The sequence below is a fragment of the Hemitrygon akajei genome, chromosome 31 (assembly GCF_048418815.1).
Source record: "Hemitrygon akajei chromosome 31, sHemAka1.3, whole genome shotgun sequence".
In the NCBI taxonomy this organism is placed as follows: Eukaryota; Metazoa; Chordata; class Chondrichthyes; order Myliobatiformes; family Dasyatidae; genus Hemitrygon; species Hemitrygon akajei.
In genome coordinates this window covers 30,736,934-30,752,598 of record NC_133154.1, presented here as the reverse complement: position 1 = coordinate 30,752,598, position 15,665 = coordinate 30,736,934, and the positions used below count along the sequence as shown (strand labels likewise).

General features: G+C 45.9%; 1 protein-coding gene across 2 annotated transcripts in view; it reads left to right on the top strand.

Annotated features, from left to right (window-relative positions):
- stk36 (serine/threonine kinase 36 (fused homolog, Drosophila)) overlaps positions 1-15,665 on the top strand; it is a 68,098-nt gene that overhangs the window by 25,804 nt on the left and 26,629 nt on the right. The window contains exons 11-15 of one of the 2 annotated variants that reach the window (XM_073033427.1): positions 2,978-3,121; positions 4,527-4,706; positions 5,986-6,071; positions 13,069-13,174; positions 13,625-13,775. In XM_073033427.1, the coding sequence (XP_072889528.1) occupies positions 2,978-3,121; positions 4,527-4,706; positions 5,986-6,071; positions 13,069-13,174; positions 13,625-13,775 (667 nt within the window). Of the gene's footprint in view, positions 1-2,977; positions 3,122-4,526; positions 4,707-5,982; positions 6,072-13,068; positions 13,175-13,624; positions 13,776-15,665 lie in introns of both variants that reach the window. The other variant, XM_073033426.1, reaches the window with a different exon arrangement.

Genomic DNA, 15,665 nt, shown 5'->3' with positions numbered 1-15,665 from the left:
GGTGGGGTCCTTGATAATGGAGGCTACTTTCCTGTAACAGCACTCCATATGGATGTCCTTAGTGGTGGGGAGGGCTTTAACTGTGATAGACTGGGCTGTTTCCACTACGTTTTGTAGAATTTTATGTTCAGGGGTATTGGTGTTTCCATACCAGGCCATGATGCAACCATTCATTATACTCTCCACCACACATCTTTGGGTGTTTTGTCAAAGTTTTGGATGTCTTGCTGAATCTAAGGAAGTAGAGGCACTGCCTTGCTTTCTTCGTATTGGCACTTGCATGTTGGGCTGGACTGATCCTCTGACACACTAACTCTGAGGAATTTAACTTGCTGCACACCTCCACCTCTGATTCCCCCGATGAGGACTGGCCCATGGACCTCAGGTTTCCTCCTCCTCATCAGCTCTTTCTGACAATGAGTAAGAGGTTGTTGTAGTGGCACCACTCAGCCACATTTTCAATCTCCCTCCTGTCCGCTGATTCATCACCACCTTTGATTTGACCAATGACAGTGGTGTTGTCAGCAAACTTGAATGCGACATTGGAGTTGTGCTTAGCCTCACGGTCATTAGTATAAAGCAGGTAGAGCAGGTATAAAGCACACAGCCTGTGGTGCAACTGTACTGATGGAGGCTGGAGGAGATTTTTGCCCATCTGAAATGACTGGGGTCTGCAGTTGAGGAAATCAAGGATCCAATTACACAAGGAGATATTGAGGCCAAAATCTTTAGCTTAGAAGCTTGTAGACATTCAACAAATGAATTCTTTTAGAATCCAGCACCAACCTGATTTTCCTAGTCTGCCCACATAATGAAAACCTCCATGACTACGTGCCTTTTCTATCTTTTGTAATTTTGTATCCCACATTCTGGCTACTGTTCGGAGGCTTCACATCAGTGTTGTTCTTTTTTACTCTTGCAGTTTCTTAACTCTGCCCTTGAGGATTCTGCATCTTCTACTTTAAACTACAGAGACCTCATCTCTCTGCCCACACACCCAGTATCGCTCCATTCTCTACAGATCCATGTGCCTCGGAGCCTCTTAAACACTTCTACTGTACCTGTCTCAACCATCACATCTGGCAGTTCATTCCAGGTGTTTAAAAAAAACTTGCCCTGCACCTCTTTAATAGCCTCCTTCTCAATTATGTTGCATGCCCTCTGGTGTTAGGATACTGGCTGCCTAACCAATGTATACCTCTCATAATCTTATATAACTCTTAAGAGGTCTCATTTCAGCATCCTGCACTCCAGTGAAAACAGTCCAAGTGTGTACAATTTCTACTTATAGTTAATGCCCACTAAACCAGGCAGCATGCTGGTTAACTTCTGCACCCTCTCCAAAACCTCCACACTCTTCCTCTAGTAAGGTGACCAGAACTGAATGCAGTCTTGAACTCAATGTGTCGACTAATAAAGGTGAGAATTCTAAACACTTTCTGTACCACTGTATCAGTGTGTCCAGTTATAGGTGGCCTTGGACTGTGCACCAACACCATTAAGAGTTCAGCAGTTAACTGTGCACTCTCTCTTTACTTAAAACTCTGGTTAGCCTCGCTTGGGAGTATTGTGCTCAGTTCTGGTTGCCCCAGAAGGATGTGGAAGAGTTACAGAGGGTGCAGAGGAGATTTACCAAGATGATGCCTGGATTGGAGAGCATGCTTTATGAAGAAATGTTGAACAACCTAAGGCTTTTCTCTTTGGAGTAAAGAAGGATGAGAGGTGACTTGACAGAGGTATTTAAGATGATAAGAGGCATTGATAGAGTGTTCAGCCAGCACCTTTTTCCTAGGTTGGCAATGGCTAATATGAGAGCACTGACTTTTAAGATGATTGGATGAAAGTAATGGGGGGATGGCAGAGGTGGGCTTTCTTCCACACGTGGTGGATTCATAGAATGCACTGCCAGTGTTAGTGGTAGAGGCAGATACATAGTTTAAAGTTCAAAGTAAATTGATTATCAAAGAACATATATGTCATCATATACAACCCTGAGATTCATTTTCTTCTGGGCATTCACAGTAAATACAAAAGAATCACCACAGAATCAACTTTAAAAAACACATGTAGCAAGACAAATAACAGTCTGCAAAAGACAGCAAACTGCAAATACAAAAAGTACTCAAAATAATAATGATAAATAAACAATAAATATTGACAACATGAAATGAAGAGTCCTTGAAAATAAGACACTACATTGTGGGAACAGTTCAATGTTGAGTTGAGTGAAGTTATCCCCTTGGTCCAAGAGCCTGATGATTGAATGAATTGATGATTGAATTGTTCCTGAATTTGGTGGTGTGAATCCTGAGGCTCCTGTACCTCCATCCTGAAGGCAGCAGCAAGAAGAGAGCTGCTTCCCTGTGACACCATTCCTTGTAGATATGCTCAGTGGTGGGGAGTGCTTTACCTATAATGGACTGGGTTGTATCCACTAAGTTTGGTTGATTTCTTCATTCAAGAGCATTGATGTTTCCCTATTAGGCCACGATGCAACCAGTCAGCATACTCACCACTACACATCTGTAGGAGTTTGTCAAAGTTTTGGATGGCATGCCAACTAGACTCTTAGATAGGCCCATGGATGAAAGAAAAATAGAAGGTGTTTCGGGGGGAAAGATTAGGTTAATATTGGAGTAGATTAAAAAGTTGGCAGAACATTGTGGCCCGAAGGGCCTATACTGCGCAGTACTGTTCTGTATTCCGTGCTTGTATTTGACCTCCAAATGTGCAACATCTCAAATTTGCATAGAATAAACCCCTCCTGTGCCTGCAATCGATCTGTATCCTGCCGCTTAATTCGGAGACCCTCTGTGAGGGCACCGTTCAGGCCATGGGGGGAGATTCCAGTGGATGGGGGGGGAGTTCTGGATTACGCCCTCCCCCCACCCTCACTCCAGTAGTGACGTGATGGTGGAGAGAGGAGGGAATGTTGATTAGCAGGAGCCAGTCACAATTTCCTATCTGTCCCCTTCAGGCGGTGGACAGTGATGATGAATGGCAACAGCTGATCGAGGCCACTGACCCATCTGCTCTGCAGCTCAGCACCCCGCTGGCTCTCCTGCAGGACCCCACCTTCCGCGAACGACTGCGGACTCGACTGGAGAACTCCAGCGCACAGGTACGGGTTGCAGAAGTTGGGGGTGGGGGTGGGGTTCTGCTCTGGGAGTGTGCAGCACAAAGACTCTGGAAGGGGGAGGTTGGTGTGGAGGGGCACTAGTCCTGTGTGGTGTATGTCACAGAAGTCCTGGAAGGGGGAGAGGTTATCAAACCACAAATGAGAAAATATGCAGATCTGGAAATCCAAACAACACACACAAAATGCTGGAGGAACTCAGCAGACCAGGCAGCATATATGGAAAAGAGTAAACAGTTGACATTTCAGTCCAAAACCATTCTGCAGGACTGAGAGAGGTTAGCTTGGGGGTGGGTGGTCCCTATGGAATGGGGATGAGAAAGAGATCAGCATGGGGACCAGGTCATTGCACTGCGTCCAGGCTGGTGTAGCAAGGAGGGCAGGGGTGTAGGAGGTTGTCAGCACAGGGAGAAGGACAAGGTATGCCAGGTGGTGTTCGGCACAGGAAACAGAAAAGGGTGGAGCAGGTGTAGGGGGGGATGTGGTGTCCTGTGTGTTGTATGGTACTGGGAATCCAGGGGAGGGGTGAGGTTGACACGGGGGGAATGGGTTATGGCACAGAAGCCTGGACGGGTAAGTCGGGGAGGTGAGAACTGTTCCTGAATGGTATGGAACCCCAAATGAGAGATGGAGCATCTGTGCGGAGGAATGGTGGCTGTTCTTGAGTCGTGTATGGTATGGGAGACCAAGCAGGTGAAGGGGAAGTTGGTGCAGAGGTGATGGTCTTGGGTGGTGTATGACACAGGAGCCTCAAGGGCTCGGGAAAGCCATGCTGGGTGGTGTGGGGGGCAGGTGTTAAGCATCACTGGGTGTGGATTTGTGCTCAGGATCAACAAGGTGGGGGGGGGGGTTTGTGTGCAAACAAGATCGATAATGTGTGTATGTTGTGTGTGTACTCATGCAGACAGGGTGTGTGCTATGTGTATGCATGTCTGCATGTAGGCAGCATCCACTGTATGTACACATACAGGGTGTGCTGTATGTTTGCATACAGACAGTGTGCACTGTGTAGATGTACATAGAGATTGATACATGTGCAGACTGGGCTTTGCATTATGTCGACACATAGAGATGGTCTGTTATGCATAAATGCATTGTGGCGACAAGATTGCAGTGTAAATGCATGTGTTTATGCATGCAGGGAGGATTTGTACAGTTTGTGCATGCAGATGGGTATATGTTGTGTGTTCATGTAGATCGTATATATTCTGTGTGTGCATGTGCTGACAGCGCAGACCGCTTGAATGTTCAGCGTGCACGTGAAGGTGCCACACATTGTGTGCATGGGCAGTCAATACACATGTGCATGCAAGCTGTGTGTGTGTGGGGTGCGTGACCTAGAACCACACCTGTCCATGCTCCCCCGATCATTTCCTTCCACATTGCGTAGGTACTGGAGGGGATGCTGGAGGGAGCCTCCCGACTTCGCCCGGTGCTGCGCGTCACCACCCACCTGCTGGCCACACGATGTGACGGGGAGCTGCTGCACACCTTCTGTCAGAGCCTGTGCCTACCTCAGCTCCTGCTACAACTCATCAGGGCTGTGCTTCAGAGTGACCAACTCCGAAAGGTGAGTCACCGGCATCTCTGTTCTTTGTATCCACCTCCGACAGGTGAGTCACCGCTGTCTTGTTCTTTGTATCCGCCTCCGACAGGTGAGTAAGCTCTTACCCCATTTCCTGTACTTTACCTCTGTTCCCTATCTCCTTCGTGTCACCGACAGGTGTGTAACCCCTGTACGCCCTTTCCGACACCTCAGCTCTCACCATCTCCCATCTCCTACCCTCACCCCCATCCCCCATCTTCCATAACCCACCCTCTTCCCCCAAAATCTTATGCCATCTCCTGTCTTGTCTGTTGTCTCCCATCCTTCCTCCCCTACCTCCCATCACTCATCTTTCTGATCCTGTCTCCAATCTCTCTCCCTTCTCACTGCACTTCTTATCTCATTCAAATCTCCCGTATTCCTTGACTCCTCCTTTCCCTCTCCAACGTCCCTCCCCACCCCTCTTCTGCTTCCCTCCACTCCCCTCCCATCTTTCTACCCTCTTCACCCATGACCCTGCTCTTCTGCCTTGCACCCTTACCATCTCATATCTCCCATCCCCCTCCCATCATTCTACTGTCCCTTCCTGTCTACCTCCTCCACCCTCCCTTCTTTTTCCTTCCCTTTCCCTCTCTCCTCTCATCTCAGCTCACTTCTCCTGTCCAAGGAAGTTCTCCTTCCGAACTCCCATCTCATTCCTGTCCATATTCCCACCTCTCTCCCTTTTCCCATCTAACTCCCCTACCATCTCCCATCTGCCACCCTGTTCCCCTCTTATACTGCCACCCCTCCCTTCTCCCAACTTGCAGCACTTGCTATTTCCTCCTTTTCTCTCTTGACCCCCCCCACCAATCTTGCTGACCCCACCCCAAACCTAGTCTCACATCTGTCTTCTGCCCCCCGCACTTGCCCACCCTGCTGACCCCCCATCCTGTGCCGCCCACCTCTTGCACTGCACAACTTACCCCCTCTTTATTTTGTATTGCTACACTGCCACCTCTTGTTCGGCTCTGGCCCCACCCACTGGGCACTCCCCTTCCATCTCCCTCCCTTCACATCTCCTATTTCCCCCATTTGAACTATCTCCGAACATTCCACCCAATTCCCCATACCCTCTTGCCCTTGGCAGTGTTGCCTCCATTTGCCCTCTCCTCTCTCCCCACCTCCCTATGCCTTTCAATCTCTACTAACATACTCTCCCTCCCCCATCTGTCCCTCCGTCACTCACCGTCCCGTCCCCCCGCCCTCATTAGCCCCATCTCTCACTCAACCCTCCCCTCTTTCTCTCTCTGTCCTACAGCAGCCCTGGAGAGCACCTGTTCTCTGCGACCTCCTGTCTGCTCTATCTGCCTACTTTGCTGGCGACTTTGGCATGGATTCTGGTAGTGGGTAGGTACCCAGCGTATTTTTCATTGGTGCACTGCTTTTTCCCATTGTCCAAATGGTGTGGAGTCAGTGGGCTAATCAGCCCCATTGTGTGGGTGAGGCAGAGAGTCAAGAGGTTTGTGGGAGAATAAAAGGATTGGCCCAACATATTGATCCAATTACAAAGAAGGCTCAACAGTGGCTCTATTTCATTAGGAGTTTGAGGAGAATTGGCATACCAAAGATGCAGATTTTTACAGATATACTGAGGAGAGAATTCTAACTGGTTGCATCACCGGATAGTATAGAGGGGTCACTGCACAGATCAAAAAGAGCTGGTAAAGTTGTAAACTCGGCCAGTTCCATCGTGAGCACTAGCCTCCTTAACATCCTGACACCTTCAAAAGGCGAAGGCCCAAAAAGGCAGCATCCATCATTAAAGACCCCCATCGCCCAGGACATGCCTTCTTCTCATTGCTACTATCAAGGAGATACAGCAGCCTGAAGGCACACACTCAACATTTCAGGAACAGTTTTCTCTCTTCCGCCATCAGATTTTTGAATGGACAATGAATCCATGAACATTACCTCAGTATTTTCCCCTCTCTTTTTGCATTACTTATTTAATTTATTTTTATATATACTTTAATTTACAGTTTTTATTACAATAATATTGCAATGTACTGCAGCTGCAAAGCAGCAGATTTCATGACATATGCCGGTGATATTAAATCCAATTCTGATTCTGAGGCTTTACAAGGTGTTGGTCAGACCACATTTGGATAATTGTGCACAGTTCTGGGCCCCTTATCTAAGAGAGAATTTAAGATTCAAGGAATGTATAAATTATACAGCTTTGAGATATACTTGCTCACAAGTAACCACAAAGAAAGAAAGAACTCAATTTGAGAAAAACAAAAGAATAAAAATAAAAGACCAACACTCGTTGTGCAAGAGAAAAAAAAAACACATATCATGCAAGCAATTGAAGCAAATAACAACATTCTGAACCAAATTGAGTCCTCAGATTCAAATCCCAGAGCAGCCCAGAGAAGTCTCAAAGCCTCGCTTATCAGTTCATCTTATTAGTGGGCACAGAGCACAGCAGCGGGGGGCAGTCTTCATAGCATCAACGCCATGGAGGGAGGGGAACAAGCACAACTGGCTCTCACCCCAGATTCCGACACCTTGTCTTTTCAGTCTATCTGGGCCAGCGTTTAAATTGACCAAACAACAGAACAGCAAAAGGCTGTTCCCTAAAGAGAAGATTGAACATCATGGACAGCGAATGAAATCAGCTCTTCCCTTCAATTTGGGACTGTGTTTTAATTGTCTAAACAGTGTATCGTACCTCACACTAGGACCCAGGTACCACTGCAGCAAGAGGCTCTGGGCCTAGGACACACCGTCCAGCAATTCGCTGCTGGCCCGGATTTTGCTGCCCAGCCCGAAGCCGCTTTCAAGCTCTGCAAATGAGCACGGCAGCCAGAGAAATACAACCTCGCACATGGGCCAGTTGTACGAGCATCAAATCTCCTCTGCCCGGGCCTTAACTTCTGCTCTTGGCATCCAGAGAGATGCAACCTTGCACCTGGGCCAGTTGTACTGGAATCAGAACTCCATCTGCAACAATTCTGCAACACACCATCTCGGCTCATCCCCTGAACTCACCTCACCATCACTCACCCCTTCACTGTTTCTGGCAATTAACTTAACACAATTTACCTCAGAAAAGGTATTTTTAGTGATGTTTTAGTCAGATTTCTTAACTTTTTAACTATCGTATGTGTTCAGTGTTGCTATCTTAACTGGAAGTAAGGAATATACTGGCATCGGAGAGTGTTCAGATGTTTACGAGAATGTTTGCAGGAATGAAAGGCCTAATGTATGAGGAGTGTTTGATGGTTCTGGGCTTATTCTTGCTGGAATTCAGAAGAATGAGGGGGTTCTCATAGTAACCTTTTGACTTTTGAAAGGCCTATATAGAGTGGGCAGGGAGAGGATGTTATCTATAATGGAGGAGTCTAGGACCAGAGGGCATACCCTCAGAATATAAGGACATCCTTTTAGAACAAATATGAGGAGGAATTTCTTTAGCCAGAGTAGTGAATCTATGGAATTCATTACCTCAGATAGCAAAGGAAGTGAATACTAGGTATATTTAAAGTGCGGGTTGATTAGTCAGGGCATTAAAGGTCACGGGGAGAAGATAGGAGAATGGGATTGAGAGGAATAACTAATCAGCCATGATGGAATGACGGAGCAGACTTGATGGGCTGAATGATCTAATTCTGCTACTGTGTCTTCTAGCCTTATGATCCCATTGAAACCTCCCCGATATGAGAAGTCTGGATAGAGTGGGCATGCAGGAGCCGTCTCCGTCAGTGAGTGAGTCCCAGGATCTGAGTGCATGGCCGCAACATAAAGGGACATCCCTTTAGAACTGAGACGAAGAGGAATTTCTTCAGCCAGAGGGTGGGGAATCTACAGAATTAAAGGGGATGAAACCAGAGTACCAGATTAGATAGTGAAGAGGTTGTGGAGACAGATGTTGTTAAGATCTCAGACAAAGTCAGAATTCAGAAAGTTGAGCATCGTGGGACTTATGTTCTGAGCTGCATATACTTCAATGCAAGAAGTATTGTAGTAAAGGTGGATGAGCACAGAGCATGGATCAACAGATGGGATTATGATATTGTAGCCATTACTGAGACTTTCAGGAGGGGCAAGACGGGCAGCTCAATATTTTAGGATTCCATTGTTTTAGATGCGACAGAATGGGAGGAATTAAAAGGGGGGGGCATTACTACTCAGGGAAAATGTCATGGCAGTGCTCAGTCAGGATAGACTCGAGCTCATCTAGTGAGGCTTTATGGATAGAAATGAGAAATAAAGCTATACCACGTTAGTGGGATTATATTACAGACCACCCATCAGTTCACAGATTTAGAGGAGCAAATTTGTAGAGAGATTGCAAGCTGTTGTAATAGTTGGTGATTTTTAACTTTCCACATATTAACTGGGACTCCCATTCTGTAAAAGGGCTGGTTGGGAAAGAGTTTGTTAAATTTGTTCAGAAACATTTCCTTAATCAGTACATTGAAATCCTTCTAGTGAGCGCGATACCAAATCTCCTTTAGAAAATGAGACATGACAATTGATAGAAGTTTGTGTCGGGGAACACTTTGCATCTATTAATCATAATGCCATTAGTTTCAAGGTGATTATGGAAAAGGATAGTGTTACGTACCCCGTAACTGGGTTTACAGACCAGCAGAAATAGAAGAATCCGTTGGAGTCTGGTGGTACCGAAAACTAAAGGTGTTTATTAGTAAACTAAGCAATACAATATCAAAAATGCAAATATACAAAGAAGCCATAATACATAAATCAACAGTCTCTCTTATCTGTAGCAGATGTTCCTGCCTCTGTGCTTCAACTCTCTCTCTCTCTCTCTCATTAGCAGCATAGCAACAGCAATAGTTCATAGTTCTCAAAGGGGGGGGGGGAATGGTTAACTCTTCACCCCATTTCCATCAGGTCTGTTCAGCACTCATAACAATAGGTGTTATCAGTTTGAGATTTTAAATTGGGGAAAGACCAAACTTGATGGTATCAGAAAGGATCTGTAAAGTGTTGGCTGGGGCAGGTTGTTTTCTGGCAAAGGTGTACTTGGTAAGTGGAAGGCCTTCAAAATTGAAATTTTGAGAGTAGAAAGTTTGGACATTCCTGTCAGAATGTGAAAGGCAAGGATAACTAGGTTTAGGGAACCTTGGTTTTTGAGAGCTATTGAAGCCCTAGTTAAGAAAAAGAAGGAAGTGCACAGCAAGTATTTATATATACTTTACATACTTTATATACATACTTCATTGATCCCGAGGGAAATTGGGTTTCGTTACAGTCGCACCAACCAAGAATAGCGTAGAAATATAGCAATATAAAACCATAAATAATTAAATAATAATAAGTAAATAATGCCAAGTGGAAATTAGTCCAGGACCAGCCTATTGGCTGAGGGTGTATTGATATATTGAGATATACAGATATATTGAGAGCAAAAGGATAGCAAGGGACAAAATTAGTCCTCTGAAAGATCAGAGAAGTGATGTAAGCATAGAGCCAAAAGGGGTGGAGGAGGTCTTAAATAGATAGTTTACATCTGTATTTGCTCAGGAGACAGTTAGAGTCTATAGATGTGAGGCAATGCAGCAGTGAGGTCATAAGCCTGAAAGAGATTACAGAGCAGGAGGTGATTACTGTCTTGAGGCAAATTAGATCGGGATTTTTTCTTGGACCTTGTGGGAGGCAAGTGCAGAAATTGCAGGGGCCCTAGCTGAGATATTTGAAACATCCTTGGCCATGGGTGAGGTACTGGAGGTTTGGAGGTTAGCTGATGTTATTGCATTGTTTAAGCAAAGCTCTAAGAATAAACCAAGAAATTAAAGGCCAGTGAGCCTGTCATCAGTAGTGGGAAAGTTATTGGAAGGTATTCTAAGGGAACAAACATGTAAGTATTTGAATAGATAAGTACTGATTAGGGATGGTCAACATGGCTTTGTGCACGGTAAGTTGTAGCTGTTGTAGGAAAGTAGCATTCATCATCAAAGATCCTCACCACCCAGGCCATGCTCTTTTCTCACTGCTGCCATCAGGTAGAAGGTACAAGAATCTCGGGACTCGTGCCACCATGTCCAAGTTACTGCCCTAAAACCATCAAGCTCCTGAACAAAAGGGAATACCTACACCCACTTGCCCATCCATTGTGATGTCCCCACAACCACACTTTAAGGACTCTTTATCTTGTTACTTCATGTTCTTGTTATCTATATTTATATTTGCATTTGCACAATTGCTGTCTTCTATACTCTAGTTGATCTTTCATTGATCCTGTTATGGTTGCTATTCTATAGATTTGCTGAACATATCAGCAGGAAAATGAATCTCAGGGTTTTATGTGGTGACATATATGTTGTTTAATAATAACATTTACTTTAAACTTTGAACATGAAAACACCTTTGCTCTGTCCGCAACAGACAGGATTTGCCTGTGGCCAATCACTTTAATTCCATTCCCCATTCCTATTTCAACATATTGGGTCAAGGCTTCCATATTCCAACTGGATAGCCTCTTTCCTGATGGTAGGGACATTGATGTCTCTAACCAAGTAATTTCTCCCTGCTTCCCCTTCTCTCTTTTTTTATTCCCTATTCTGTTTCCCCTCTTACCGCTTCTCGCCTGTCTATCAACTCCCTCTGGTTCCACTCCTCTTTCCCTTTCTCCCATGGTCCACTTTCTTCTCCTACCAATTTCCTCCTCCTTCCAGATTTCTCCTTCAGCTCTTTACCTTTTCCACCTATCACCTCCCACACTCATTTCATCCCTCATCCCCCTCCCACCTATCATCCTCCTCACCTGGCTTCACCTACCACCTGCCAGCTTGTACTCCTTCCCCTCCTCTCACCACCTTATTCTGGCTTTTTTCCCCCTCCCTTTCTAGTCCTGATGCCTCAGCCCTAAGCATCAACTATCTGTTTCTGCTGCCTAACCTGCTGAGTCCCTCCAACATGTTGTATGTTGCAATGAAATGCATCATTTTGTGCAATCAGAGTCAGCGAGGACTGCACTGGGGGTAGCCTGCGAGTGTTATCACACTTCTGGTGCCAAAATAGCATGCCCACAGCTCACTTACCATAACCCATGTGTCTGGAGTGTGGGATGAAACCAGGCACTCAGAAGAAACCCACAGGGTCATGGGCAGCATGTACAGACTCCTTACAGAGAGTGGCAGTAATCGAACCTTGATCTTACAGCTTCTGCTGCAAGGCTTTGCACTAACTGCTATGCTACTATGCTGTCCCCTACTGTAGCAAATTTTTACTGGTGTACTGCAGAGAACATTCTGATTGGTTGCACCACCATCTGGTATGAAGGCACCAGTGCACAGGATCAAGAAAAAAAACCCTGAGGGTTGTAAACTCAGCCAGCTCCATCATGGGCACTAGCTTGTCACCATCGAGGACATCTTCAAAAGGCGATGCCTCAGGAAGCCAGCATTCCTCATCAAGGACCTTCACTCTCCAAGACAATGAGAATGTACAAGATCCTGAAGACACACTTTGTCAATGTTATAGGAACAGCCTCTTCCCCTGCACCTCCAGAATTTATTTTACTTTTTTTTTAATTTAGAGATACAGTGTGGTTAGGACCTTCCAGCCCTTTGAGCCACACTGCCCAGCACCTTTCCCTCTCAGCTGAATAGATGCACAGTGCACAATAACTGAAATACGGCCGTGCACATAGCCTTTGTTGCCACGCGGCTGGAATTTTCTTTTATATAATGTTAGTATAGTGTGCGCGTAGTTTTCAGGCTGTGTAAGAAATTTCCTGCTCAGAGCAATGGTTGGTCTGTGCAGCTGTGAGAAAATGTTTCCACACAGCAGCCCACAAGTTAACCCTATCCTCATCACAGGACAATTTACAATAAAGAATTAACCTACTAACCGGTACGTCTTTGGACTGTGGGAGGAAGCTGGAGCACCCGGAGAAAACCCATGAATTCCACGGGTAGTCTACACAGATGATGTCAGAAATGAACTTCAAACTCCATCCTGAGCAGTAAAAGCATCATGCTAACTGCTGTACTACCATGGCTCCCTATCTGAATGATCCAAGAACACCACCTCACTGTTTTACTCTCTTTCTGCACTACTTTGATTTTTTTCATATTTCTTTTTGTAACTTGTTGTTCTTTTGTACACATTGCAGGGTACTACTGCCACATAAAAACAAACTTAATAACATATTTAGTGATAATAAACTTGATTTTGATTCAGAACTCAACACAGTACACTAGGTGAACACAGTACTTGAAATGAATAACATGATGAACTTGCTCTGCTCCTGTACCATATGGCCTTATTGCTTGGATTGAATCTGGTTATCAGGCACACGGTGACAGTGGTTCATGCAGCCCCAGGCACCATTTCCCCAACCTCACTGGTTCCTTCTGACTCTTCCCAGGATACAGGCATTGGACCAGTCTGCCTCCCAGTTCCTGTCACTCCTCCCTTGGCTGGTGTCACAGGAGTCCATCCAGGAACCGCGGCTGAAGGAACAAGCTCTCACGGTAAGTGGAAAAGGCAGTAGGATAATGTGGCAGGTACCCTGTCTTTCCCCCCCCCCCCCCACACCCCCAGGAACCGAGTGTCAAGTTAAGTCCTTCCCCTCACCTCTGGGACTTAGTGTGGAACACATACTGTCCTCTTCGATCTGTCAAAGGGACAGTATTGTGGGAGCTTTACACTGAGTGACTCTGGGGGTAGTTGTATAATGGGATGGTGTGGAGGGGGCTTCACCCTGTGCCTGACCCCAGAAGTGTGTGATAGACCGTGTGGAGGAATGTTCATGCTATGTCTGACTCTGGGAGTGTGTGCTGCAATGGGTGGAGGGAGCTTCATTTTGTATCCTACGTGGAGTGTGTGATAGGATGATGTGAAGGAAGGTTCACAGTGTTTTACTGTGGAAATACACTGCATCTATTTTACTTGTGACCTATGTTTCTCCTTTCTGCCCCCAGTGTCTCATCCTCCTGTGTGAGGCAGTGGATCGAACCTCTCAGGCTTCCTCTCGCTTGGTTTATGAGTCGCTGCTGTCTGAGCACCAGGCTGTATTGGACAGTTTGCTGCAGGGCAGCCGGGAAATGCAGCCACCACCCACAAAGCAGCAAGGTAGTATGTGAGAGTGTCTGCACAATTTACCGGGAAGAGCTGGCTGGGCAAGTGCTTCCAGCATATAGACGAGAAATTCTGATGTTCAATAGGTATATTTAATACCAGAGAAATGTATACAATACAGTCGGCCCTCCTTATCCGCAGGGGATTGGTTCCGGGACCCCCCGCGGATACCAAAATTCGCCGATGCTCAAATCCCTTATTTAACATGCATCAGTGCAGTGGTCTTTAGGACCCAGCGGAACCCCGGACTTTATTTAACGTCTCTCTGTGCGGTGGACATTAGGACCTGGCGTCGCAGCTCTGAATCTGCAGTGTTTCTGTTCACGAAAATAATCACAATCGCGATTGAAAATAAGGTGGAAGTAATAAAGTGATCTGAAAGAGGTGAAACGCCATTGGTCATTGGAAAAGCGTTAGGCTACAATCGATCAATGATCGGAACAATTGTAATGGAGCATATGAAAGGCCCTGCCCCAATGAAAACTACAATTATTACTAAGCAACACAGTGGTTTAATTATTGAAATACGTATGTTTCTTAAGTGTTTTATATGCATAGAAAGGTAAAATATGTACTGTGTACTAAGAAAAACGTTTGACTAACTGACGCTAAATAATACCGGATGAACCTGTTCTGACTTCAAATCCGACTTAAAGACGGACTCAGGAACGGAACTCATTCATAACCCGGGGACTGCCTGTACTTTTATGTCATTTCTAGATTACTTATAATACCTAATACAATGTAAATGCTATGTAAATAGTTTGTTATATTGCATTGTTTAGGGAATAATGACAAGAAAAAATAGTCTGTACATGCTCAAACAACGAGTGCTGGAGAGAGAACTTCCGGGTTTTCCTGATCCGCGGTTTGTTGAATCCGCGCATACAGAATCCGCGGATAAGGAGGGCCGACTGTGTACATCCTGAAATTATTTTACTTCGCAAACATCCACATGCCCCAAAGAATGAATGACAGTTACTTAGAACCCCAAAGCCAGCCCCCAGCTGTCCCCCCCCCCACATAAGAAGCAGCAAAGCAACAAACCCCGCTCCCTCACCAGCAAAAAATAAGCATCGGCACCCCCCCTATCGAGCACTCACACTTGCAGCAAAGCATCAGTAAAGACACAGACTTGCAGTACCCCAAAGACTACTCATTCACCTGGTAATTCGACATACCACAGGCTCTCCCTCTCCTTAATAAGGGAAAAAGAGGTGTTCCGTTTCACAGCGAGAGGGAGACGTTGATTTATAATGTTAAAAGTCTGTTGTGTCGCTTTTTCCAGCCCTGCACCCAGAGAATTGGCCCTGGAAAGGCTCAGGTCTCTGGACACACAGCTCGTGATTTTCCATGTTCTCCCACGAAGCCTCAATCAGGGGTACCAGCCTTGAATCAACCCGTCTCCAGAGCCACGGAAATCCGGCGCCCTGAAGGCGTGCTAGTCTTCCAGGCATATCAAAAAGTGGCCAGTCGTGAGGCCCCGAGAGCGGGTCCCATTCCTGCAAAGAACCCAAGTCAGAGTGTAACTCCTGGTCAGGGTCTTCAAAAAAAACCTTGAAAAAGGAAAATAGAGATATCAAAGATAGAAATAGGGCTGTTTCTGAAGATGCAAGCAAGGGAGTCTCCATTTAGTGCCATGTTAACTTTGCTCCGCCTTCTTCCCAGACCATTATTCCCAGTCGTGCACAGTGCTCCCAGTGAGTGTCTGACTCGGGGATACAAAGATGGGAACCGTGCACTTTGCTGCTTGTGTGTGACTGACCCAGGGAATACAGGGACAGGAACAAATGCATGATGCTCCCATTGTGTTTTTGTGATCTGGAGAATACAGAGAGGTGAACCATGCATGGTACTCCCAGTATGGGTCTGACCCAGAGGGGT